Below are 26,842 nucleotides of genomic sequence, written 5' to 3' on the forward strand. Positions count from 1 at the left end.
AGCGCCAACTCGGTTGTGAACTTTGGCTGTTTATGCCTTGTAGCAACAGAAATAATATGAGGAATTGGTATGCCAAGAGATAGTGTGAATATTTTGAATATGTTTTTTTCTGTTGACCGTAAACTAAAAATTTGCCAAGTTTAAATTAAAACAAGTAACTATTTACTTTATATTTATATAAATAGGTTATTATCATAAATGATTGCAAAAATATAAATTCGATAATTTATGATTTGCGAAAAATTAATATTAAAAATTCAACATGAGAATTGATTACTATGCATTAACTACTGATAAAATTTTATTATTATAAAAAATCAATTGGTATAATTTTTGGAATTTTATTGTTGCTAAAGCGTTTTCTGAACTAATAAAATACAGTAATTATAGTATTTCTTAATTAAATAAATTTGCATTTTTGGTTTTGTAAAAATTAAATTTCTGGCACTAATAAGTTGCACTATCAAAACTTTAATTATATACATATAAATAATATATTAAATTTTTGCAAATTGTTTTATATGGCTCCATCTTTTTTTTTTTTAATTTTACTCTTTCATACTTTTTCGTAATTTCTTAAAGCGATAGTTGACCGATAGTTCTTCAATGGAATATTTATATATTTTGAATAATATTCTGTTTTCTGTCAAAAAAATTCACTTTTTTGCAAACATATTCGTATATAGAGTCTATTACTTGTACATACATACATATTTACATGATTTATACATTTCTTCACACAAAATTTAAATAATACTAAAGTGGAAAGAAATTGAAAAATATAAAAACAGCAACGCAGCTGGCAAGCGTAGTATAAATTGACCTACAATAATAAAAACTAGAGGTTTAGTGCAAAAAAAACATTTAAGAATAAAACAAAGTAAAATTACCTAGAAAAAAATGCATGCGCTGAAAAATACTATATACATACATAAATTAAAAACAATACGATTTTGTGACTATACAAAAATTTTTATGAAAGAAATGAATAAATAGGAGAGAAAAAACTCCCTTGTTTACAGCCAAATTCATAAAACAAAAATATCAAATGCTTTGTAAATGAAAAACTATGAAAATAACATTTGTAAAATATCCAAAATTACTATTTTTGTATGTATTTATTTGGTTAAATGTTAAATTAAACCCTTTCATACTCTATTAAGTTGTAAGCATAATGAGCGACAATTTCTGATTATTCACACAACTGCAAAAACACACACATGCATGCAAAAGAAAAATTATGATTTGCAAGTGAAGCAAACGCTATCTAATAATATTAATAATTTTACTTTAACTCACCCAACCTTGTACATACTTATATTTTATGCTCAGAAGTTGGTCGCCTTAATCCGTGTAAAATAAGTAATTTATGTGAGGCTTTTAGAGCTCTAAAGCCTGGTGCACACTTTTGTTGTGTGAAATGCAAATATTTAAGCGTTCCCTTATTTGCCGATATAGAATATTCATAAGAATTTTTCATGTAGTATATTAAAAAAAAATTCACACACATAAAAAAAACAGGAAAACTCTCCTTAGTGTTAAAACAAACTAGTTTTAAGAGAATCCTTAGTAAACAGCTGAAGCAAATTTTTGTAAGCAAAAATAATGTAACATTAAGGCATTTAAAAGAGGAAATGTTATATATGTTTATTTGGTAAAAAAATGCTGATAAAATGAGAAAATTATACAAACACTAAAAAAAAAAGAAAAAGCGTAGACATTTGCTAAACTGTTACATAAATATATACATATACATACATAAATACCAAACCAACTAGTGAATGTGCATGAATTGTTGTGGAGAAGTTGGAAATGGCATGATTGAAATCCACTTGAATACAAATGCAGGTAGTTATTAGAAATGCAGTTATGAATACATAAGAATAAAACGCTTAATCATTCGATATAAATATTAAAAAGAAAAAGGAAAAAAAGAACAAAACAAAGAATTATATAAAGTGAGATGATAAAAAAAAAAATAATTGCATGCATACATCTAAAATATAAATAAGTGATCATCCCTGCACTATTTTCATTAAACAAATAACGAATACAGTTATGTATGTACGTCAAACATTTTCAAATGCAAAATCGTAAAATCGTAAGAGCTATGTATGTATTTTGTAAAGGGTGGGAATATGAGCAAAATAGTTCTAACTAAATTTATATATGTATATACACACATATATATACAATAAATACATATATAAAATTATATAATTAAATTAAAAAAATAAAATATTTAATATGTCAAGCGTAAAACTGAAAACTACCGTAAATCACACAAAACAAACTAAGTAAAACATAACGTATAGACATACACACCTGCATACATACATACATATATGAAGTGTAAGCAACAAATTAATGAGTTCTGCATTAAGTCTTTTTGTTATTATTATGTACATCTTATAAATACTATACACTACTAATTAATACATATATTATAAAACTAGAAGTACATACACAACTACATATATAATTATGATAAACATATGTATAAATAACACTTTGTGCAAAATTTAAATTGACCAAAAGTGTACGCTATAATATTAAATTTTAATTAGGGGATGTAAATTTGTATGTAGATACTCGTTTTGGGCTTAAATGTAAAAAACAACAAAAATAACTTTTATGATTTTTAAGCTTCAAATTTCTTTTGATTATATTGGCATAATAAAACATAAAAATAATTAGTTATTTTTAAAAGTTGTTTATTATAATCAATTTAATAGATGAAAAGTTTAGTTCTTTTTATGCGGAATTGTTCGAAAACTCATTAAGCAGGACCAAGTGTATACAATAACAATAACAACAACAATAGTATACATAAATGATAAAATTGTCTTTCATGTCCCATTCTAGAACGGTAACCCACACATTTTTTGTAGAAAAACAAGGAGTATTTGTGCTTCTAGACTTATATTTTTTAACAAGCATAAAAATCAGATGCATTTTTATTAAATAAATTTAAGTTTAATTTATGATAAAGGTGCTCAGTAGCTTAAATTGTCTTGCATTTCTGCTTTATATTGTTTTTTCTTTTTTTGTTTTTACATATATACATAAATTTTTTTGTTAAAAATTTGCTAATACGTTTTATTTTTATGTTGAAAATATTGGGCATTTTAATTTCAACTACTATTATGCTGGCCAAATGCTGCAAATGTTTGTTCTGTTAGTTATTTACCTTTTTTGTATTTTAAAGTGTGCTGCTTTTTTTTAATAAATGGTTAATGTAAATGTAAGTCATTTCCTAAGCAGTTTTATGGAATGCTGACTAGTTGACAGCTATTGGCCTGTAATAATTCGGGGTCTGCTTCGGTTGAGTCAGCCGACTGCCAGGAAATCAGTTGAAACAAATGGTAGTGACAGATTTTGATACCGTATATATGTACATGTGTGTATGTATATGAACATATCTTACCACATCGACCGGTACTACCTCAAACTCAACTAATTTTGTTTAAATAAAATCAGTTAATCGCGTGAACACTTTTGTTTAGTGAATACATACCCTCTTAAATTCATACATATGTAAAGGAAAAATTATGTATATATACAATGGCGTATGTTCTTTAATTACGGGTCTTAGTGCTCTTAAAAGTTAACTTGCGAACAGGTCAAGTCTTAATTTTTTCATTGTTCGGTTACACATTTTTTTTCAATATTTGTTGCTATATGAGAGAAAGAGATAAAATGTTAAAAAATATATATAATTGCTCTCGTGATTTATTTTAACTTTTTAGCGAATTACACTTGTTGAAAGCATACTAGAAAGGTTTTTAGTGAAATTTATTCAATATTTTCAGGTTCTTATGGGGTTTCGAACTTATCCGAATGTCTATAGCAAAAGAATTTACCGTTAAAAAATGCATAGTTCTTATTAATTGGTTAATGTTAGCAATATTTGTAAATCTTATGTTTTATTATGCTAACATTTTTGAAAAATGTTGGGACTTAAAGTCAGATCAAATTAGACTCAAAACAATCACATATTTCAACTTCATGCTCATGACAAATACACCTTCAACCATGTGACACCTGGTCTCTCAGTTCTAACAAAACGAGCGTTAAATAACGGATCCTCGTAGCGCTTTAGTCCTGTATTTCTACCGCAGATTAGCCTTAGCCATTGGGTGATGAACGCCACTCAATGCCTTAGACCAAATAAGTGAATGTTAATATTGAATTTTTTACTTCAAATATTTAATTTTTATCTCACATGTACTAAATGCGGGTATGAAAAGTTCTTACAATTAAAAAGAAAAAACTTACTATTTTCTAAAAATGTTCGATTTCCCGTCTTATCCATTGATTTTGCTATCAAATTCTCTGGCACACACAGACACATTGATCCTTTCTCATTTACACGTTCATAGTGTAGAAAGTTGTCTAAATGCATCATCGATCATCCTCGATGGTTAATTAAATATGTAGATGTTGACATAAAAATTCATGAATAAGTGGTTCAATGCGGAAAAGTTGGACTCAGCCTTTCCCTTGAACCTTAATTAAGAAGAATAGGATGAAAAAATATATACTTATATATTTAGAATTTTCTGTTGTACATGTTTGTATGTAGTTGTATGTAGTTTTATATGTAAATGTGTTTTTACTAAAACAAATGAAAAATAAAAAAAAAACGTATAAAAACATAGACCAATTTTGTTTTGCTATGAGTTTGAAATAATAATATACATAGAAACAGTAAATTTAATTAAGAACAAAAAAATATATAATATATATAAACGAACGAAAAAAATAAAAATATATAATAAAGTTGATGTAGCAAAGACGAAAATTGCAAAATGAGAACAAAACCAATATAACAATACAGAGCAAGAGTCTAATTTAAAGTATATTCGTATGTTACGTTAAACTAAGAATTAAAAAAAAAATTACGCAAACAATTATAACAAATAATAATTGATATACTAGGAAGAATGCAAAAAATATTATATAGTATGAGAATATATATACATATGTATATTAACACAATTATCCGATTAGTACTAAAAGAAATATAAAAAATCGGAAAATCAGGAAAAAAGATATATATTCGTGTAAAGAAGATCAAACATGAAAGCATTGTAAACAACTGGTCTATCAGGCCCACTAACAACAAACGAGTAAAAAGTATCGAAGATAAATACCCTGTGCACAGGAGCAAGAGGGAATCCCAGCTATGGATGATTGAAAATGTTTTTGCTGAAAGCGAAACCTATCACATAAGAGAAAATCAATCAACAATAAATATAAAATTATTAAAAAAAATATAACACAATTTTTTGGAACGTTTTTTTTGAAAGGTGTCTGATAATGGCCTCTATGTGATGAGCTGTACATGGCGGTTGCTAATAATGCGAGGAATTAATAATTCATTTTTATATGATGATATAGTTAATGATACAATAAAGATCATAAAATTCAAATTCAAGTGGAAAAACGGTAGAATAAAATTCAAATTCACAAAGTTAAAAAATGGTTATGAAATTTCTTTACTAAATTTCCAACCTAATAAGTTTAAATTAGCTCAAAATTCTTATTGATTTTTAAAATATTTTTTACACATTCTCTTCCATGTAAATTATGTTTTAATTTGGTTGGTCTGTGTCCCGATCAGCTGGATAAAAAATGTTTACGGAAAATTTCCTTAAAACTAATTAATTTGATTTTAGAAAAGTACTAAGAATGAAAGCGTAGGTATGAATAGTTAACGTTTTCTAATAACATTTCAACTCACAATTTTTTAAATTGGAGTCCCAGAGCCACTCAAAATATTAGTATTCTGAAATGAATGTCATACTGGTGGGAGTTGAGAGGATTACACTAGCTTGCAGTCATTTTGTGACTGTGATGTTAGAGGATGTTTTGGGTTGCTGTAGTCAAGGAGTGTAGGAGCCAAACCACAATTATTTACTAAACTGTTAAAAATTTGATCATTTGGTTCATTGAGGCATATACGATACATACATTAGAAAATAAACTTGCCTCAGCATCGTGCACAAATATTCCTAAATTAGAACGAATTGATCACATATTGCGCGGCGAAAGCAGTTAAGCTTGCAAAGCTTTTGAAAGTTTGAAAAATGCATTGTGCTTATTTCGCATTTGTATTTGACATGTTGCAACAATCACTCTTGAATACCTGACAGTGCATCATTTATTCGCGTGCTCTGTAGGTTTGTGCGCAAAAATAACACCAGATATCGAATCGGAGCGAAGTGAAAATATTAATTAATGGTAGAAAGTCAGTCTGTGTACATATGTAATAGATGTGAAAGTGGAAAAGCGACAGCATTTATGGAATAGTTAGATGTTCTAAAGACAAGATTTTACTTGGTATACGCAAATTTAATTTTGAAATTGCTCAACAGCGCACTTACAATGAAATTGGACGATTTTGGCGCTGGTTGCGTCGGTGGTGAGTAAAATTGTAAAATAATCAATATTTGAATATTATTTATATTCGATAAATTGCTTACTAATTTATTTAATTTGTTGAATTTGCCCGATATTCATACAATTTTCGCTATTGATTAAATTATGATGCAATGTAATACATACATGTGCCGTTACACAAATGTACATATAAACGCACATACATATGGATATATGTATGTATGTGAGTAGGAGTGCAAACAATTAAATTGCAAACCTGCAATTACATTACATCCACAAATACACACATATGCGCTCGCTTAAGTTAATGAAATTCAAAAATTATCTAGCCTCCCGAAAACGATCCATCGCCGCTACACGTGTTCGGGCATCGTATTTTCAATATTCGCTTTTCATCCGCCTGCACACTTGTTCAAGTTCATGACTGGCGCCCCTGATCTTTTGGCATTTGAAACAGAAACCTACTTTCTCTGAGGCACTCTTCTAATTGCGGTTTCTACCCACACTGACATACATATGTACATACATATCTACCTACGTACTTACATCTGTTGATTAACATGTGGCCGCGTCGCATAAATAAATATTGTTTTTTTTGTTGTTTTTTTAACAGGTGCTAGAATTCGAAATGCGATTTTCTTGTGCACACTTGTAAAGGAAATTATGAATTAAACAAGTAAGGACAGGCTAAGTCCGGGTGCAACGGAACATTTTACACTCTTGAAACTTGCAGTATTCAAAGCCAGGGAAATACTTTATGGTATGGTTAAAACGTCAAACAGAGGACCGGAATCTAAGCAATTATATATATATATGTACATATGTACTTACATATATATACTATACAACTCATGCCGACATATTCGGCATAAGGTTTGTTAGAAAAACGAAAATCATTATGTGTCCTATCTGGGAGTTGGGAGTAATATCGAATCGATATTAGTTTTATGGGGGTTAGATCAAGTTTTCGCTCTATTTTATCTATTTTAGGCATAAAGATACACTGTTATGAGTAAAACACGCTCCCTTAATTTTGTTAAGATAACTAACATATTTGCCGATATATACGGTATAAAGTCACCCGGAAGTACGAAAATCTTTATATTGGGTATATGAGGGCTCAGGGAAGTATTCATTCGACTTAACCCATTTTTGATGCACAGAGTTACTATTACCAGGAAAGTATTCCCTCCGAAAATCAATTGTATACAATAAATACTGGGCTTCACTAGAGTATTGATCAGGTTCGGCTGGATTTGGCCAATTTTTGGTCGTAAGGTGGCATACTTTAACGGTATTATTATCCCGTTATTTTAATACCTTATTGATTTGTGTACTGGAAACTGAAAGAATCAAATGGAATTTCAAATTGTGCTATAGGGGAAGTAGGACGAAGTAGACTTCAAAAAGTGAGTGGTGCCACGTCCATCGTCTAATTTTTCACCGAATCCTATATATAAAGCCCTTTCATACCATGTTGGAGGTAAAATTTAATCTCTCTGGCGTATTTAGTTATTAATTTTTTGAGCCTTTGGTAGTTTTCAACAGTACCGTTATATGGACAGAGGCCATTTTCACACTGTCGGTAGGAGTTTGTGCTAGGCAAATTTGGTCGTTGTAGCTTTAGTGGTTTAGGAGACGATCCCGGATTTTAACTCGCCTCGTCATCTTGATCTTTTATATATATAATCCTATATCTATTTCGATTACTTTTAGGTGATACATACGTACAACCGTTAGGTGAACAAAACTATTATACGCTGCGGCAACATGTTACAAGAGTATAAAAGTATGCTGTGTTCATATGAATGTATGCACAGATCACTTAGAAATTAATGTTTTACAAATAGTTCGTGTTAATTAAATAAGGATTCCCATCTGCCTGATATGTATGTAAATATTGCCGCTGTAGGTGGTCGCACTAACAACTAGAGTCTAAATTTGCATTTGTAGAATATTACAAATAGTGAATATCTACAGTAAGCCATCCTTTCAAAACCAGTCTATGGCATAATCAAATACAGTAGAATCGCGAAAAAGTTAACCAAAATATCCCAAGAGTGTTTTACAATTCCGAAATATTACCTTTTCCAAAGGGTTTTCGAATTCAAAAAAAACTCGGAAATAAACATAATTTTGGTGTTATATTATGTTCAATTTATTGGCAGGACAGAACAACAAAAACAGAAACATAGGTTTGATTTGTACTTTTCACATTATACTTATACATACACATGTACATATTAATTTGTAAAGGCTGGTTTAAAGAAGCGGTCGAGACTTGTTTGTTTCTTTTCTTTTGTGTAATTTTGTGTAATAGCTCCGACAATTTTCGTGAGCATATTAATAGGATGTGATATCTGATTTGCATCAATATTGTTTTCATAGCACTTGTTGCATATTCTCCTCGATAACTTCGAAATCTGCATCATCTTCCGTATTTTGATTATTGTTCCAATTTTCGATGTCTTTACTGCGGTCGTCAACACCACCCACCTTGGACAATAACGATTGTACCTCCCGAAGTCGTCTGAATTCATCCAAGACTTTTGTGATTTAGCATATTCCAATGGGTTTTCAAACCCTTAGCTATTTTTCGGCCAGGTGGCGTCTTTTCGTAAATTTAATCTGATTTGCAATGCTTTTTTCTGTTTTGTTGACATTTTTTAATACCCTAACTATAAACAACTCACAATTTCAAACGCCCATGACAAACAATGTACAATGTATGTATGTATATACCTCGCGACACCGACAATAATTTTTTACATAGAAATTCGGGGAATACAAAGCAATTGTTTTTCTTGCCAAACAAACGGTTGGGTTCGAAAAAATAGGTTGGGTGAAATCTGGAGCAAGTAAATGTAGATTGTAAACCAGCCGTCAAATACGGTTTAGAAAGCGTAAAAGTTTGGAGAGTAAGTAAATTTTAAATAAGCTCTAAAACCTTTAAGGAAACCTAAAACATGAAAACATTTTTACTAGACGTACGGCTGCAACTAAGCATAATATCCTTCACTCGTGCATTTAATAAAGCATAAGATGTCAGACAGTTTGTGACACTGGTCTACAGTGGTTGTGTTGCCCTAGAAATGAGGACAGTTTTTGATATGCGGTCATGTTTTTTTTTGTCAGTATTGTTTGGCATTTCATCATGGAAAGACTTACGCCTGAACAACGATTACAAATCATTCAACTTTATTACGAAAATTCACGTTCTGTGAAGAAAGTGTTTCGCGCGCTTCACTCAACTTATGGTCAAAATAATCGGTTTACTGAGCGTACTATTCGCATCGGCTTTTCGCATTTTACGTCGGGATCTTAAATTGAAAGCGTACAAATTACAGCTTGTGCAAGAACTGAAACCGTTCGACCTTCCCAAGCGACATCGCTTCGCTCTAGAGGCTCTTGAAAAGTTCCAAGAAGATCCGACATTTTTGAGCCAATTTTTGTTTGGCGATGAGGCCCATTTCTGGCTTAATGTGTATGTAAACAAAAAAAAATCCCGCCTTTGGGATTATTTTGTGAAGAAAAAAATATAAATTAAACAATAGCTATTAAATTTTATTTATTGCTCATTTCCCCATAACTATTACGGACCCTGGTTTCACCCTCTTATTCTGGATATTTCACAATATCATTGTTTCTGAGTAGGGAAATTACTTTAGAAACGAATGCGAAATTTCCGTTAGGTAAAACAGAAAATTTTGTAGTCTGTAATTCTAGATATCTATTCACTTTTGATTAAAAAGAAACGTAAAACGTTCCACCAAATTTTTCGCAAGTAGCTGAGATTTATTGATTGTCCAGTGAGAATTTCATGACATTTCATTGATTAGAAGTGAAGTTATTGCGTTTTAAGTGTCAGTAGTTTGTGTTGTCGGTGCGAAAATGAGCTTCGAACAAAGAGCTAACATTAAATTTTGTTTTAAAATTGGTAAAACTTTTACCGAAACGTTTCAATTGATGAAAAAAGTTTATGAAGTTTATGGCGATGATTGCCTATCCCGTAGCAGAGTGCACGAGTGGTTTCAACGTTTGCAAAGTGGTCGTGAGGACATAAATTACGATCAACATGTGGGCCAACTAAAATCCGTGATCACCGGAAATTCCATCGAAACTGTGCGTGAATTCATCAAAAATCAGCCCAAATCATCATTGAAATTCATGAAAATGGAATTGAACATCTCCAAAACATCGATTTATCGATTGAATCGAAAGGTGTGTGCACGGTTTGTTCCGTACAAATTGACTGACGACCAAAAATTGCTCAGAATCCAACATTCGAATCATTAACCACTCCCAGTATTCACCTGATATGGCACCGTGCGACTACTTCCTTTTCGGAAAAATGCATTTGCCCATGAAAGGAAAGCGTTATGCAGACGTAGAGGCCATTCAAAAGGCTTGCACCGGCATACTGGCGGTCATACTGGCCAACGAGCTAAAACACTGATTCGACATGCTTTTTTACCGTGCAAAAAGTTGTATTGAAGCAGAAGGAGACTATTTTTGGTCTGTTTTTTTTAAAGTCCTGTTTACTTTGGAAAGCATCTTGTATATCGAAAAATTAGATATGCAATTATCTTAAAAACAAGAGCACATCCAACATTTGCATGAATAAGATCGTTATCTGGACTCTTCGAAGCATCGAAATTCGCTGGATCCCTGGATATATTTTTCATTTTTGCAGAGCTGCGTATTTTATATAGTATGCATATACTTTATAGTGTCTCCAAAGTTTCCTCCTGGATATTATAAACTTCATAGCAAATGTATTATACTCTGTTCAGGGTATATTATAGTCAAAATTCACACAGTCTTTACAGAGGATTTGGGCTTACTTTCTCTCATGTAGTCTTAATGACTATATTTTACAATTAGTATAGGCGAATCCTATTTATAATACAAAAACAGAGTAACAATGAAAGAAAACCTCTTTTAAATAAATATTTTAATTTGATAGGGGCATGCGGAGTTCTCATTGGTCATCCTTTGGACACTATTAAAACATGGCAACAAGCTTCGAATTCATCAGTACCAAAGGCTATACGTCAAATCTATAATCGTAACAATGGGGTAAGTTCCTGTGCTCACTTAAGTGCACAGCAATTACTATCTGCCATCAAATATACATATACATATACATATGTACGAGTAGAAAAGCTTAATATTCAAATAAACTTTTTAAAGTTAAATGGCTTTTACAGAGGGATGCTATTTCCGTTCGTCACAACGGGCGCCATTAATTCAATACTCTTCGGTATCTATGGCAATCATTTGAGACAACTACGCCGTGTTTGCCACAGTGATTATCAGCGCGAACAGTTGGAGTATCAAAATATGTTCATTGCTGGATCCATTGCCGGCTTTGTGCAATCTTTTATAGCATGTCCTATTGAGTTGGTCAAAGTGAGACTTCAGACACATTGTTGTAAGTACTGATCGGCTTATCTCAAAATAAAAAATATTAATCTGTATCCTCAATGTATTACACACATGTAGATTATAATGAATATATTTTCGGACAAAGGCGAACACCATGGGGTGTTTTTAAAAAAGTTATAAAAGTTGACGGAGTTTCTGGATTGTACAGAGGCTTGCTACCTATGATGTGTCGGTAATAACTAAATATATTTAAATTAATGTTTAAAACCACTAATGCTTCGATTTTTCCAGCGATGTGTTTCCTTACGGTATTTATATGATGGTGTACCGTCAAACTGTTGATTTCCTAGAAACTACACCGTTGGTCCGTAAACGTCGAAAGTCAAATGAAGGTTCTAATGTTGACTTTCTGGTGACAACATTGGCGGGCGCTTGGGCTGGCATTCTTTCATGGGTGTGTGTGATTCCTTTCGATGTGGTGAAGACTATAATGCAAGCGGAGAGTAATAAACAATACCGTAACATCAGGCATTGTTTGGTGAAAAATTTTAAAGTAAGCCTTTTTCGAAAAAAAATTGTGGACATTTTTATCAATCATTTAATAATGGTACGCTTGTAGCTATATGGATGGCGCCGTTTATTCCGTGGCAGTTGGATGTTAGTGGTTCGTGCAATGCCCGTAAATGCAGCAACATTTTTAGGATACGAATATGCTTTGGAATGGTTTCACAAATTAAATGACTCTTATATTTGAGATTGAAACCCAATTCTTTTAATACATTACACAAATACATACATACATATGTACATATGTGATGGCGCGGATTATGGAATCACAATATTGAAATTGGATACCGTGACTTTTAATTTTATTTTACTGTTATTTTTTCCAATTCTTCCTATTTATTTTCTTCTTTAATGAGACTTTTAATTTCGGACCTTTATATATTTTTACATAAAGATATAAATTGGAAAAAATATATAAATTAAATAAATCGAAAAATATAAATTTGTAAAAGTATATACATATATTTTTGGATTTCTGGGTGTTAGTAATGGAAACCGCATTTGCTTTTAATAATTATATAGCATCTTACTTTTGTTGATATACATATTTTACACAAAGGTCATATGTTGTTTAGATTTTTTAACAAGATGTGTTTGTTATGGAAAATACTCAGAAAGCAGTAGAGGGACAAATTTGGCAATTAATTTAAAATAAAATTAAATTCCCTGGTGTAGAATTCCTTGCCTGCAAAAAAACAGCTAATTGCTCCACACGAGTTTCTTTAATTGGGAATATACATACATATACATATATACACATATAAATGTATGTATATAAACACATAAAATATAAAATTGGTACACGTTTTAAGAAGTATGCAAATAATTTACAAGATCCAAATTTCAAAATGTCTGCTTCCTATCTTTAAATATACTCTTTGTTGTTGGGACAGCTTTTAAAAATTACTGACTATTAAACTAGTACATATGAAAGACTAACAAACTTAAATATACGATTTTCGTATACTATATTAGTGTTAATCATTGCCACTCGGTGGGTTGTAAGTTCTTGCTCTCTATATGTAAATCCTTAAACCTTCAGTTGCTTTAAGGATCGTTAAGCGGGAGTTTGGGTTTTTTTGATATAAATATCTCAAGAAAATTGTATCTTAATTTTAAGTCGACCCTTGCAAAATTGACGAAGTTTTTCTTATACTCCCTGCGTTACCTGATCAAAGCGATTGTCTAACGAACATGTGTATCGTGTATGACGTTGTCTGCGCACAAAATCTCATTTCTCTCGTGTCGCCGAACAGTGAAGATCGCGGACAATGGCAAGTGTTAAAGGGAGAGCCCGCTTCGAGGCAGGAGGGAAAGAAATAATTGATTCAAGCGAAATTTCTAGGCTTTATAGTTATATAATTGAACATCTTTCACACATTTTTTGGATACGAAATCTTTGATATTCTGCCTTTGGGAAGCAATTGCCCGATGCATCTCGCATGTACATTTTTCGGACGGCGGGCAGGATGCAGGTCGCAATTTCTATCGGAAACAAAAAATTCAAAGAGAAGCATATTTTTATGAATTTATCTTATAGTTAAACTAAGAAAATTCCAAAAAAAGTGTAAAATTTAAAATTTTTTTAAAAATTGAATAAATGGTGGCTTTTGACCAAAAAAATTTTACTTTATGATTTTTAAAAATATGGTAAAACTTGAATTTTCTTAATATTTTTTTAGTTTAAATAGAAGATAATTTTATGCCAATGATAATAAAGTTTGCCCTAATTCCATACGACGTTTAGTTTTTTTTCTATCCTGCCCGCCAATTAAGAATAATCGTAAAAATGAAAAACCGAGAAATCACGCTTCAAAGTAGAGATAATAAAGATTTCGTATCAAATTTATTGATCTTATAAAAAATGAATTGGAAATTTGGCAAACGAAAAGTGATAAATATAAAAATAAAATTGAGAAAAATAAAAGTTGGAATAACTTATTAACGAAATACAAAGAAATAGATAAAAATGCTACATTAGAAATAAATTCCAAGAAATGTTCCGCTTGCCTGCGCATATGTTAACTCTGTGAAGAACGAACGCAAAATGGATCTGTGTGTCGTGTATGGGCAAACGAATTCATACCGATCGAACGCACTTGTGTGCTCGTGTATGGGCACTTTAAAGGGCCATTGCAATTCAACTTTTCTATAATTACAATATCTCAGTCAGATTTTGATTCTTTATTTTTCAAATGTTATACAATATAACATTGGTATTTTTAAAAATCGATTTTACTATTTCATTAAAAAATTAGGTCTTGCTTTACAAGAATTAACCCTACTACCCCAAAGTATTTATCTGAGGAAAAAAAGAAATACTAAATATTCAATAGTATATGCAACTGGCAACTCTAGCGTACAGACGAAGTCAACAAATGTAAAAACAGCACACAACGCAACGAAACAAAAACCAAAACAAAAACGAAAAGTTGAGTAGACAAGTAGAAATATAAAGAAATACAAAGCAAATTGGCGTTAATAATATCAGCGAAGTTTGCTTCCGAAATGAATCCAAAGAGGCGGAGGAGCCGACGGAATGAATCATTTGTACAACGCGAATGTTGGGAAGTTTAGAGCATAGTCATCGTGTATGCCTTCGCGATTGAATCGTCAGTTAATTTTTTGGGTGGCGGTGAACGCCAGTGTATAGCGGAGTAACGTGGCTTGCATTAAATAAAAGTTAAAGTTATTTTTCTACCAGCTTCTTTTGTGTTGCTTAATTATGTAGAATGTGATTTGCTAATATTGAAATATTTTGCTAAATTATTTAGTGCGGTTTAAATCGATTTTGTTGATGAAATATAGAATCTGTGAAAAATGCCTATAGTTAGAGCACACGAAGGAGGGGTAGATAAAGATAATCAAAATATGAGAAAAGAAACCAAAATATATTTAAAACATATAAGAAGCAAGTGTAAAAAAGTTTTGTTTAAAACAATAAGCAAATAATCAAAAACAAATGATTATACAATAATATGCTTACGAATATTCATATAAAGATTGTTACAATAACCATTATTGATACCGGAATTGACAAAATAAGCCAATAATTATGTAAATTGATTTAAAGTTATTGCAAACCCAGGTTTTGCAAAACCCATTTTACCGTCCTTCCTTAAAAAAACTACTGTGCCTTTAAAACGGAATCTTCAGCTAATCATTACCCACATTTTGTTGAGCTGCGTTCAAAGACTTTATAAAAAAATTGTATAGTTATTTTTTTTTACTCTTAACTATACGTATTCCGCAATAACTCAGAGAAGTGTAAACTTGTTTGGGAAACCGAATCTTCTACAACAAAACAACTCAAAGATGTCGTCACTAAAGGTTGCTGTTCGTGTTCGCCCCTTTAATGCGCGGTACGTACCTTCATTTACATATTTGCATAGCTAGCCCGTATGTACATATGTGCTAATTTTTATACGTAGTTCCAATTATAAATCTTGCGATGGTCATTATTAAAAAAAAATTTAATATAGAGGTTATAATTAGGTAACGCATTACTAACGGAGAAACATGCCCAATGCACACCTGAAACAAATCTGTGAATGCTAATTAGGTATACTTTATTTGTTTGTCCGCACGTATTTCAGGTTTGTATACACAAACATCTTTAAGACTAAAAGCATACGTAGGAACATATGTTTTTTTAAATAAATCTTAATAGAAAAAATTGTGTTGATGCTTACAGATTTATGCTATTAGTAATAGTTATAATATATACATAATTCTTTAAAAAAATATTAATAAAAATATACATATTTGTACATTTAATTGAAAAAACTATGCGTATTTTTACCTTAAAATTGTATAGCGATATTTCCGCTTTTTGTCTACATGTACGGCATGATAAAGTCATATTAACATTTTATGTTCTCATTTGAAAAAGTATTTTGTACCAGCTTAGTTTATTTAGGTTATCATGTCTTTCTGAACTTTTAATGTATTTTATTTGTTTGTAATAGTTATTGACGTATTATTGATGTAAGATCTCAACTTTATCATCTAATGTAATCTGCATATTTTATAAATTGAGGAATACGGGTTTCAAATAAAAACAAATTGCATAGCATACAAATGTAAATAGAACGTTTAGTTATAGGTTGTGTTGCTGAACAAATAGATTTTTCAGATATTTGGAAATTCGGTTTGGTTCAGTATACGAAGCACTCACTGACACCTAAGGAACCTTTGGTTCGGACAGGTGATATGGATCGAGATTTAAAATCCCATTAAAAATTTGGTTTCAGAACACCAAAACCTATTTAAAAATATTTTATATTGCTTCATTAAAATAATAACGAAGTTATTTATTCCATTATTATATTAAGTTTTTCACACAACTTGTAACACAGAGAAAAAAACCTTGGAAGTTTATACATATTTATCTTTTTAGCCATGGCCGCTTTTGATATACCATATAGGAGAGCTAGTTCCCCAGTTTTAGAAATATCGAACTAACATGATGCACACACTGCAATCTTTCCTAGAAAGTGCTCATTTGTCAGAATCACCGATATCAGACCCTTAATCAAGTTCTAGTATATAAACTTTGCAAATTATCTTTGACATAGTTTGTTGTCCAAGGCAACGCTACAATCTCCAAAGAATGTGTTTTGATCGGACCACTATAACAAAAAGTTGTCACACAGTGTATTCTATTAGAAATGCACCAGTGAAGGGTGTTATAACTTTGGTGTAGCCGAAGTTAGCGAGCTATCTTGTATTTATCTAATTTTCCCAATCTATGAAAAATGTAAGTAAATATCATGAAGTACTTAAAGGTTTTTAAATTTTTAATAGCAAAAACGTTTGTTTATATGTTTGTACGTGAAACTATTTAAAAGTGAAAGATATGTTAAATATAAGTTTAGCTATTGCATAAATTTAATACCAGTTATCATGTTTAATTATAGTGAAAACGATATGGATGCTCAGCTCATTGTGCAAATGGATGGTAAGAAAACACGCCTCTTAAAACCAAAATTGCAATCCATACGCGACGTTGGACGCGATAATCATCATGACTTCACATTTGACTACTCTTACTGGTCATTTGATGAGCATGACAGTCACTTTGCAACGCAAGAGGAGGTTTACAGCGATCTGGGCACAGATGTCATCGACTGTGCTTACGAAGGTGAGTAAAACAAATGTTGAACATAGAAAGGAGCAGTGATTTATATTTTAATTGCATAACTATGTGAACAGAATTGCAATGTAACGCACCGAAGAGTCACACGCTGCACGTACGCTGTCGAAATTTAACCAATGTGCTTGTGAATATTAGAAAAAATGGCAACAAAATGTAAAAGTTATTTGTCGCCGTTGTTTGTACACATACTTGTATGTGTATATGTGTACACAAACTGTAATCAAAAACGTTATTGGAATTTGAATGAAAGCTTAATAAATTTAAATTTTTTTGTTTATAAAACCGGCATTATTATAGTCGGATCTACATAGTCGGAACTATTTTAGAGTTATTACAAAAACCTCTACAAAAATTATATGATTGGTCTTCGTATCTTAATGTAGTCAATTTTATAATAAATTTTGAAATGGAATATTTAAAAAAATATTTTTTTATTAGACAGTGGATAATAACGCCTAATTTCAATTGATTAGAAATTTAATTTAGGAATTCAAGAAACACTCTCTCGACCTTTCCCCCAATTGACTAATTTTGAAAGTTTCATATATTATTCAGTGTATCTACACAATGCTAGATGGATGCTCTGCAATTTTAAAAATGCCGGGCTCTATATAGATATATATGTTTGTATATATATAGTTACACAAGCATTAAGTATTCACAAAACCATGTTTTATTAATTTGAGTATCTATAATATTGTATTGATTGTCATATTTTTACTTTTTATTGTACTTCTAAAACCTCTCATAATTTAATATTTGGTGATCGCGTATATTTCGTAGCACCACAATGACAATGGGGAGAAACTCTCTCTCTGATGAGATCATACTATCATTAACAACAGCGCGTGATTGAGTTTTTCGTGAATTCAGCCGCCATTCAAAAAAGAATAACCATTCCATAGGAGACTAGATGAGAAATTAAGATAATATTTAAAATATATAGAGATATTTAAAAAAAACTGTAATGAATGTAGTCATCGTAACCATTTTTGTCGACTTTATATCTTGTTAGAGCTTTCTAGTATAAAAAGTAAAATAAGTAGGGTAATGAACTTGTTCCTCCTACTAACAAACAGTCATGGAAAAAGTAAAATATAAATTTCTTGTACTTGAATAACCTGAATATAAAAAAGCGTGTGACTTGAAAATTTTTGCGCTTTCCACTTCATAAAGAACAAAGCAAATTGGTTATGAGCCATTTAACTACAACTAAAACATTCTTTTTAGGTAGACATTGCTGAAAAATGTTTTAATATTTTTTTAATCAAAATTATTAAATATGTAATTGAACGAGCATGCCCTTTAATGCAAGAAAATAATAGTCATATGTTCAAAATAGGTAGCGTTTTTTTATACAACTACAAACTGTCATCCCACTACTATTTTGCATTACTATCACAACAAAAATATTACAGACCGAACATAGTCGCTAATTTAAACCTGTGATTGAAAATAAGAAGTAATGTTTTCATAACTTTACATTTACTTTTTAAAAGAGTTAATTTTTAGGGCCAACAAATTTTCAGACCAAAGTGTAAATTTATATAAACAAGGATTAACTATGCAATGTTAGACATGCCGGTGTGTGAAAGGGATCTCTCATCATCTAACAGTCCTTCCGAATTAGGAAGTACTTTTTAATTTAAGATTCAAAGGATTTCCAAAAGAAAAAAAAACGTTTCAAAAATTGGCTATTAGACTCAAAGAGAACATTTGAAAATTTGTCGATTATATAATTTATACATATAGTTGGCTCTTATTAACTTGTAATTTAGGTAAGGTTTTTAGCTTTCTTGTAATATAAAGTCTCCACACAAAGTGGTAGGTACCATATATACTGGGCTACAAATAATGCATTCAAAACGCAATCAAATTAATTTAAATGTTGAAATTAGTTTTTATATTTTGTAATGCCGAATATTTTACTTAAAAATAGTTTTATAATTTTAAATGACTCAAAATTTCATGTATGAAAATTTCACTGACTTTGCGATTAAAGAATTAAATTTTCAGTTTTTAATAGCGTTTTTAGGATTAAAAATTGAATTTGTTAATTAAAAAATTCGCAACCCTACTTATAGGTATATATGTACATATGTGTGTACAGATGCACGTTCATAGCTTATACCATTCATTACAATATTTGGCTATGCGAAAAAGCTGTGCGTGTTGGATTCAGTGCGTTGTTTTAAACACCGCCATGCTTCCGCACTTTCGCTGGCCCACTTGAAGCTGATATTGCAAATAATCTACCTATATGTATATACATATGTTATGTATAAACATACATACATACATATGTGTATGGTACATAGTACTTACAAATGTATGACTTGAGCGTAAAGGCAAATGCGCATGCGCAATTCGAGGAGGAGATTTTACGCTGCGCGATGTGATTGCAATTTTTGTTCGCCATACATATGTATTAAAGTGAACCCAAAAATTGTTTAAATATCTATATACACGTACGCCTACCTACGTACACATTTTTTTCTGTTATGTACATTTTTCTTAATTTCCATGTACTAAATTTCACAGGCTATAATGCATGCGTTTTCGCTTATGGTCAAACTGGCTCGGGAAAAACATTCACCATGATGGGTACACCAGACAATCCTGGATTGATACCACGTATATGTCAAGAGCTGTTCGCACGCATGCGTGTTGGTCAAGAGTCGGGTACAGGCTATAAGACTCACGCCAGTTATTTGGAAATTTACAATGAACGTGTGAAGGATTTACTAGGCCCACATAGTGCTGGGCACGGATTGCGTGTTCGTGAGCATCGCACATTGGGACCATACGTCGAAAATCTCTCCCAACACGCCGTTTCAAATTTTGAGGAAATTCAGGTAAATTACATAACATATGTATGTATATACATATGTAATTCTTCTTATACTTTATAAAAGTTTGTAGCGTTCAAACCATATGATAAGTCTAAAAAAAATTACCGGATTAAAAAGTTAAAGATAAATTAAAAAATTTAAATTGGAAAGTCTCGATTTTGGGACATAAAATTAGATTTTCAATTTAATCCATAATATTAAGTTTTAATAATTTTAATACCAACTATTATAAGATTAAAAATTAGATTTTTAATTTCTCGTCCCAAAACCAGAATTAAATTGAAAATTGATCTTTTAATATCAATATTACAATTCAAATTTGAAATATTAAATTTTATTAAAATTTTTTGAGTTGAAAAATCCGCAACACCGAATATAATGAACCTATTTTCATTAAAATTTGAATTGAAAAAAAATGATATTTTAATACCAATATTTTTAAAAATCATTATTGTCGTTCTCTCAGGAATGCATTGCTCGCGGTAATATTCAGCGTACCACTGCCAGTACAAATATGAATGATACGAGTAGTCGCAGTCATGCAATTTTCACTATAACTTTCGTACAAGCCGTTTTTATGAATGACATGCCGAGTGAAACTGTTTCCAAAATCCATTTGGTAGACTTGGCAGGCAGGTAAGTTTTGAGAGTTTGGCAACTAATACCATTATATATCTTCAAATACACATTTCCATTTGTTTAGTGAACGAGCGAATGCCACTGGCGCCACTGGCCAACGTCTTAAAGAGGGTGCACACATTAATAAGTCCTTAGTGACATTGGGTAGTGTAATATCAGCCTTAGCCGAGCAAACCAGCACCACAACAGTCGCGCTAGCGAGTAGCCCTGCGCAGACAAAACGAGTTTTATACATTCCCTACCGTGATTCAATTCTCACATGGCTTTTAAAGGATAGTTTAGGAGGTAATAGTAAAACCATTATGATAGCTGCACTCTCACCGGCCGACTGTAACTACAGTGAAACGCTAAGCACATTGCGCTATGCTAATCGGGCGAAGAATATCATCAACAAGCCTACCATTAATGAAGATACTAATGTAAAATTGATACGCGAATTGCGAGAAGAGATCAACAAACTTAAGTCCATGCTGAATGGAGACATTGTGAGTGTAAAATAACAGTACCGTTTAAATTTTTCCTATTTAAAAACTATAATCATTAGAACACTGTACAGCCTTCGTTGAAAGTCCTGGAGGATTTGCAAAAGAAGGAAGCTCAAGAGAAGGTTTTGACCGAAGAATGGACTGAAAAGTGGAAGGAAGCTCAATCAATTTTGCAAGAGCAGAAAAGTTTGGGTCTCCGAAAGTCCGGTCTCGGCGTCGTTTTAGACTCGGAAATGCCACATCTCATCGGCATACATAACGATGTCACCACCGGCGTAACCTTATACAGCTTAAAGGTATTTATTTGTACAAAATGTGTTTATTAGTCTATATTTGCTTTCTTTGTAGGAGGGTGAAACACTAATTGGTACTGATGATTCGGAAACTCCACAAGATATAGAGCTTATTGGGGATGGTATATGCGCACAACATTGTAGAATTGTGTTGCAAGAGGGTATTGTAATATTACATCCGTATCCTGGTGCACAATGTTGGCTCAATGCGCACCTCATCGATGAGCCAACCCATATTTCCCAAGGCGACATTATCTTGTTAGGTCGAACTAATATTTTCCGTTTCAACAATCCAGCGGAAGCGGCAAAGCTGCGTAAAGATTTGAGTCGCTCGCAACTCGACATGTCGCGATTGTCTTTGATTACGTCATCTCGTGAGAATCTGCTTACCTCCAGCTTTTATTCGGAAGAAGACTCGATGAGCGGTAGCATGAATGCGTCACCATTTAAACGCCCCGAACGCCAATACTATCCAACCAAACCGATGTCGCGCGATGATCCAGAATTACAAGATGAAAATCGCAAAATACTCGATACCATCGAGAATGCCTTAAAACAGTTGAATATAGTAAGTATGGGCAACAAAAATGCAATTGTATTAAAAAAAAAAATTGTATTAAACTTACAATTTAATTTGTATTAAAACAAATTCAATAATTTTAATAGGAGCGCGTGCAGATGCATGACCAATATAAGGCGAAAGTGCGAAAACTGACTGATGAGCTGAAACGCTTGGAAACCGAAGAAATGGACAAATTGGAGATATTGCGTTGTCAGGAGCAGGAACTACTTGCCAGAAAAGATATGCTGCTGTGGGAGAAAAATAATGAAAAAGTGCAGGTACGAAAATAATTTGGTTGAACTGTAATTCATAGGGAGAACTGTTGCGAGGGAAAAGTGAAAAGTTACTGGTATATTTAATCAAAACACGTAATATGTTTTACTACGGCATTTGTGACTTTGATTTTTAGGTTATTATTTTTATTAATTATTTTTGTTAATAGTTGCGGCTTTTTTTAATTAAGAATTCGGAAATTCTAAAAACTTAATTTTTAATACAAAAAAACAGAGTTAAAAATTGACATAACTTCCATCATTTTAAGGCCTTTTGTTTGATTTTTAGGTTATTAATTTTATTAATTTTTTTTTGTTAAAAGTTGCGATGTTTTTTTTTAGTTAAGAATTCGGAAATTATAAAAATTTAATTTTTAATGCAAAAAACAGAGTTAAAAATTATTTTGTTAAAAGTTGCGATTTTTTTAAATTAAGAATTCGGAAATTGTAAAAATTTAATTTTTAATCAAAAATTAGAGTTAAAAAATGATATGACTTCTATCATTTTAAGGCCATTTTCTCAATGTCTGGTTTTTCTTCTGATATTTTGTAGTATTATTTGTTTTTTATTTAATCCGCTATTTGAGGATTACAAAATAAAAAAATCTTAACCAGCGTAAACACCACCAACAATGTCAGCCTGGAAATCCAACGCAGGATAACTCTTGCCAATAGGTGCTACTTCGGACTGAGTAGGCAATTGAAAAGCAAAGTCCTCTCTCGACGAACAAAAACCAAACTCTATAAGTCACTCATAATTCCCGTCCTGCTATATGGTGCAGAGGCTTGGACGATGACAACAACTGATGAGTCGACGTTCCGAGTTTTCGAGAGAAAGGTTCTGCGAAAGATTTATGGTCCTTTGCGCGTTGGCCACGGCGAATATCGCATTCGATGGAACGATGAGCTGTACGAGATATATGACGACATTGACATAGTTCAGCGAATTAAAAGATAGCGGCTACGCTGGCTAGGTCATGTTGTCCGAATGGACGAAAACACTTCAGCTCTGAAAGTATTCGACGCAGTACCCGCCGGGGGAAGCAGAGGAAGAGGAAGACCTCCACTCCGTTGGAAGGACCAGGTGGAGAAAGACCTGGCTTCGCTTGGAATATGCAATTGGCGCCACGTAGCGAAAAGAAAAAACGACTGGCGCGCTGTTGTTAACTCGGCTATAATCGCGTAAGCGGTGTCTGCGCCAATTAAGAAGAAGAATTTGTTAATTTTATTTGTATAAAAAATCCAAATATAAATTTAAAATTTTGAAGTATTATTTAATTTATGTATTTTCGATTGTTTTTTTATTATTTGATTTATTTTTTTTATTTACTTTATAATTTATTTAACTTTTTCGTTTTAGATTGATATTGTCTGTAGACAAATTTCAGCATTTCAAACACAGCTTGATTCAAAGAAACGAGATTTTTCCGAGTATGTTGCAAAAGAGTTGCAGGAATTGCAAGACTGTGGAAAATTAGACGAGGTTTGTGCTCTAATAAAAATTTAAACTCTAGTGATATGGTTTAGTAGTATAATGGAGAAAAGTATAAAAAAGAACATAAGTTGGAACGCGGATATAAAATATTTTTATTTTTTATGAAATCAGTAAACAACTATTAATTTATTTCTAGATTGGCATGAAAATAGAAGAGTTCACTCCACTATCGGATCAATTATTACTACAAGTTGCGGACTCTCTAGACTTATTTGCATCACAATTTATTAAGGACACAGTTAAAAGAAATGCAAGTCCAATACACCGGCACAGTCTTATATGATGGTTTCCACTAATAATTTTTTGTTTGTTTACAGAATGACGAAATTCGAAAATTAGACGAAAAAATCATGGAAAAAGAGTGTATTCTGAATGAGAGTACAAAGAAAATTGCTCAAGTAGATGAAAAAATTTTACAAATACAACTACAATTAGATAAATTGCAGAATGAACGACATGAAAATGAAAGCAACTCGGAGTCTATGCGGCAGAAAAAGCTCGAGTAATTTAAATATATGAACTTAATAATCGAAATGACTTACATGACTAATTTATTTTAACTTTTTCTTGTTAACAGAATGAATTTAAATTTGACGAAAACTAGTTCCACCAACACCGATGACTCGAATATAGCTAGTGATACCTATCATACAGCTCAATCAAATATATCAGTTAATTCGCCAACGATTGTCGACGATCAGATTAGCCCACTAAGCACTCTCTCTGCGACATCAGCAGATTTAGATGATGCAAGCACCACAGAGAGAGGCATGTCTTCAAGTGTATCAATTATAAGCAACCCATCTGACACTAGGGAGATGGGCAACAACAATTTAACGCCCAATCCAGCATCTCCAAAGGCGATAATGAGCGATAGCGGTGTATATTTGGATTCAGTGAGAACGACTCAACAGCAACAGCAGTATTACAATGGTTTCGTTACCAGCAGAGCCAAGGACAATGACAATAGACTTGGCGAAGAGTCTGGCTTAAACGAGAGTGATTTAACGACCGCAAACTCTACATTCAATGGTGCAGCTGTACGTACATCCGATGAGGATAGCGCATCATGTTCGTCATGTGAAATGGGTCGCAACTCAGATGTGCCACGACCATATTGCTCTATGCATACGCTTAGGCGTAAAATTGCCAACCAGAAGGCCTTAATTATGAAGAATCTCGAAATGAATGTGAGCAAGTCGCAACTAGATGAACAGATCGTGGAACTACAGGAACTGCAACGCAGACTTATTGCGATGGAAAAGGAGTTACTGGAATCGCCGGGTGATGCTGAGAATGGTCAGTGTGGTACATACTTTCAACGTGATAATGACATGAGCTACGAGTTAAGTGCGAATGATTGTATGGAAGAGTCCTCCTATGTGCCCAGCATGACTCGCTCTTGCCCTTCAATGAGAGATTTTCGTAAGTAGAATACAAATATTTCAGCTTTATTTCATGTTAATGATGCTATGGTAAATTCGCCGCATTTTATTCTTTTTGCAGCCGAAGCAGAACACTTCATTACAATTCCGAGTTTTGTTATACGCGGCGCCGGAAAGCAAACACATTATGAATATGAAGTGCGAATCGCTCTCCCTGATGGTAAACTAAATATCTTGCGACGCTACAGCCGCTTCAGAGAATTACACTTGAGTATGAAGCATTGCTATGGAGCAAAAGTAAGTATAACTGTAATAAATATAAATGCTACAATTCAAAATATTATAATTCCTGATGTATATTGTAGATCAGCGCCCTACCTTTTCCAAGACGTGAGATTTTCTCATCAAACAGTGAATCGGTGGCTAAGCATCGAAGACGACTACTCGAACTGTATTTGCGACGTTTGTTTGTAGTCTGCACGAAAATTCCGCAATGTCCTATTTATGAGGGACCCGGCGGGCCGGGCCTCACCCGTGCTACTCTGTCTCAGCTGTCACCTTTTTTCAAGAAAGGTTTGTTCGAGAACGGCAAGCACGGGACGGGATAATAGTTACTCTACTGCTAAATTATATCCTGCCAATAGTATGCCTTTTAATTTATTTTTACTATTTGTTAAGTTATGTTTACTTTGAAAGATAGTTATACGTATGTCACAATCGAACTTCGATATATAAACTAAAGTGTTCCTCAATTTCATACTTACGCATATTTACTTTTTTCCTTAATGAAATTGTGATGCATGTATTTTTGAAAATTTTCAACTTGTAGTAAAACTGCAGGTTTCAAAATGGAAATCAAAAATCAACAAATTTACAATGTATGCCAATTTTTTTTGTACTTTTAGTAGAATATTGTATAAGTAAGAATTGTATTTGATAAAATTTTGTTTAAAACTTGATTAAGAAAACGAAGCAATAAAAAGCGAACATCATGAAATTACTCCAAAACAAATTGCTGTATATTCAGATCTTTTTTGTGAAAATTCTACACTGCAACTCAGCAACAGAATATGCCTTATGGGTCAAATATATTACGCCAATATCTGCAAAGCCGACCTTAATTGCTGCGGTACCTGATATGGGTGTAACATGTTGAGATCCTTGTAACTTTGAAAATTCAAACAAAATTCAGTAGTATGTTTAATGAAAAACATATTTGCGCAATAACCGAGTGAAATGAAACAATAATTTGTACATATTTATGCATACATATTTTATAAGATTAAACCCCAAAACAAACTGTGATTAATCTCTCGATATTACGGCGAAAAAGAAAATGTG

General features: G+C 32.1%; 2 protein-coding genes across 3 annotated transcripts; both read left to right on the forward strand.

Annotated features, from left to right (window-relative positions):
- The first annotated feature begins 6,133 nt into the window (after positions 1 to 6,133).
- Positions 6,134 to 12,555, forward strand: LOC120766641 (solute carrier family 25 member 45). 2 transcript variants are annotated; one of them, XM_040092260.1, is made up of 6 exons: positions 6,134 to 6,427; positions 11,372 to 11,484; positions 11,599 to 11,839; positions 11,911 to 12,025; positions 12,085 to 12,346; positions 12,413 to 12,555. In XM_040092260.1, exons 1-6 carry the CDS (start codon positions 6,391 to 6,393, stop codon positions 12,545 to 12,547), a joined length of 903 nt encoding a protein of 300 aa, XP_039948194.1. In that variant the 5' UTR covers positions 6,134 to 6,390; the 3' UTR covers positions 12,548 to 12,555. The 2 variants fall into 2 exon arrangements, with proteins under 2 accessions (XP_039948194.1, XP_039948195.1); XM_040092261.1 differs by lacking the exon at positions 6,134 to 6,427 and having other exon boundaries at positions 11,399 to 11,484; positions 11,616 to 11,839.
- Positions 12,556 to 14,856: 2,301 nt separating this feature from the next.
- LOC120768750 (kinesin-like protein Klp98A) lies at positions 14,857 to 26,208 on the forward strand. The gene is made up of 14 exons (XM_040095524.1): positions 14,857 to 15,722; positions 17,280 to 17,503; positions 20,060 to 20,373; positions 20,837 to 21,006; positions 21,074 to 21,494; positions 21,554 to 21,790; positions 21,843 to 22,355; positions 22,454 to 22,627; positions 23,982 to 24,104; positions 24,253 to 24,366; positions 24,434 to 24,618; positions 24,694 to 25,541; positions 25,623 to 25,798; positions 25,867 to 26,208. The coding sequence occupies exons 1-14, from the start codon at positions 15,676 to 15,678 to the stop codon at positions 26,107 to 26,109; spliced, it is 3,789 nt and encodes a 1,262-aa protein (XP_039951458.1). The 5' UTR covers positions 14,857 to 15,675; the 3' UTR covers positions 26,110 to 26,208.
- Positions 26,209 to 26,842: the final 634 nt, after the last annotated feature.

Source organism: Bactrocera tryoni, chromosome 1 (genome assembly GCF_016617805.1).
Source record: "Bactrocera tryoni isolate S06 chromosome 1, CSIRO_BtryS06_freeze2, whole genome shotgun sequence".
Taxonomy (NCBI): domain Eukaryota; kingdom Metazoa; phylum Arthropoda; class Insecta; order Diptera; family Tephritidae; genus Bactrocera; species Bactrocera tryoni.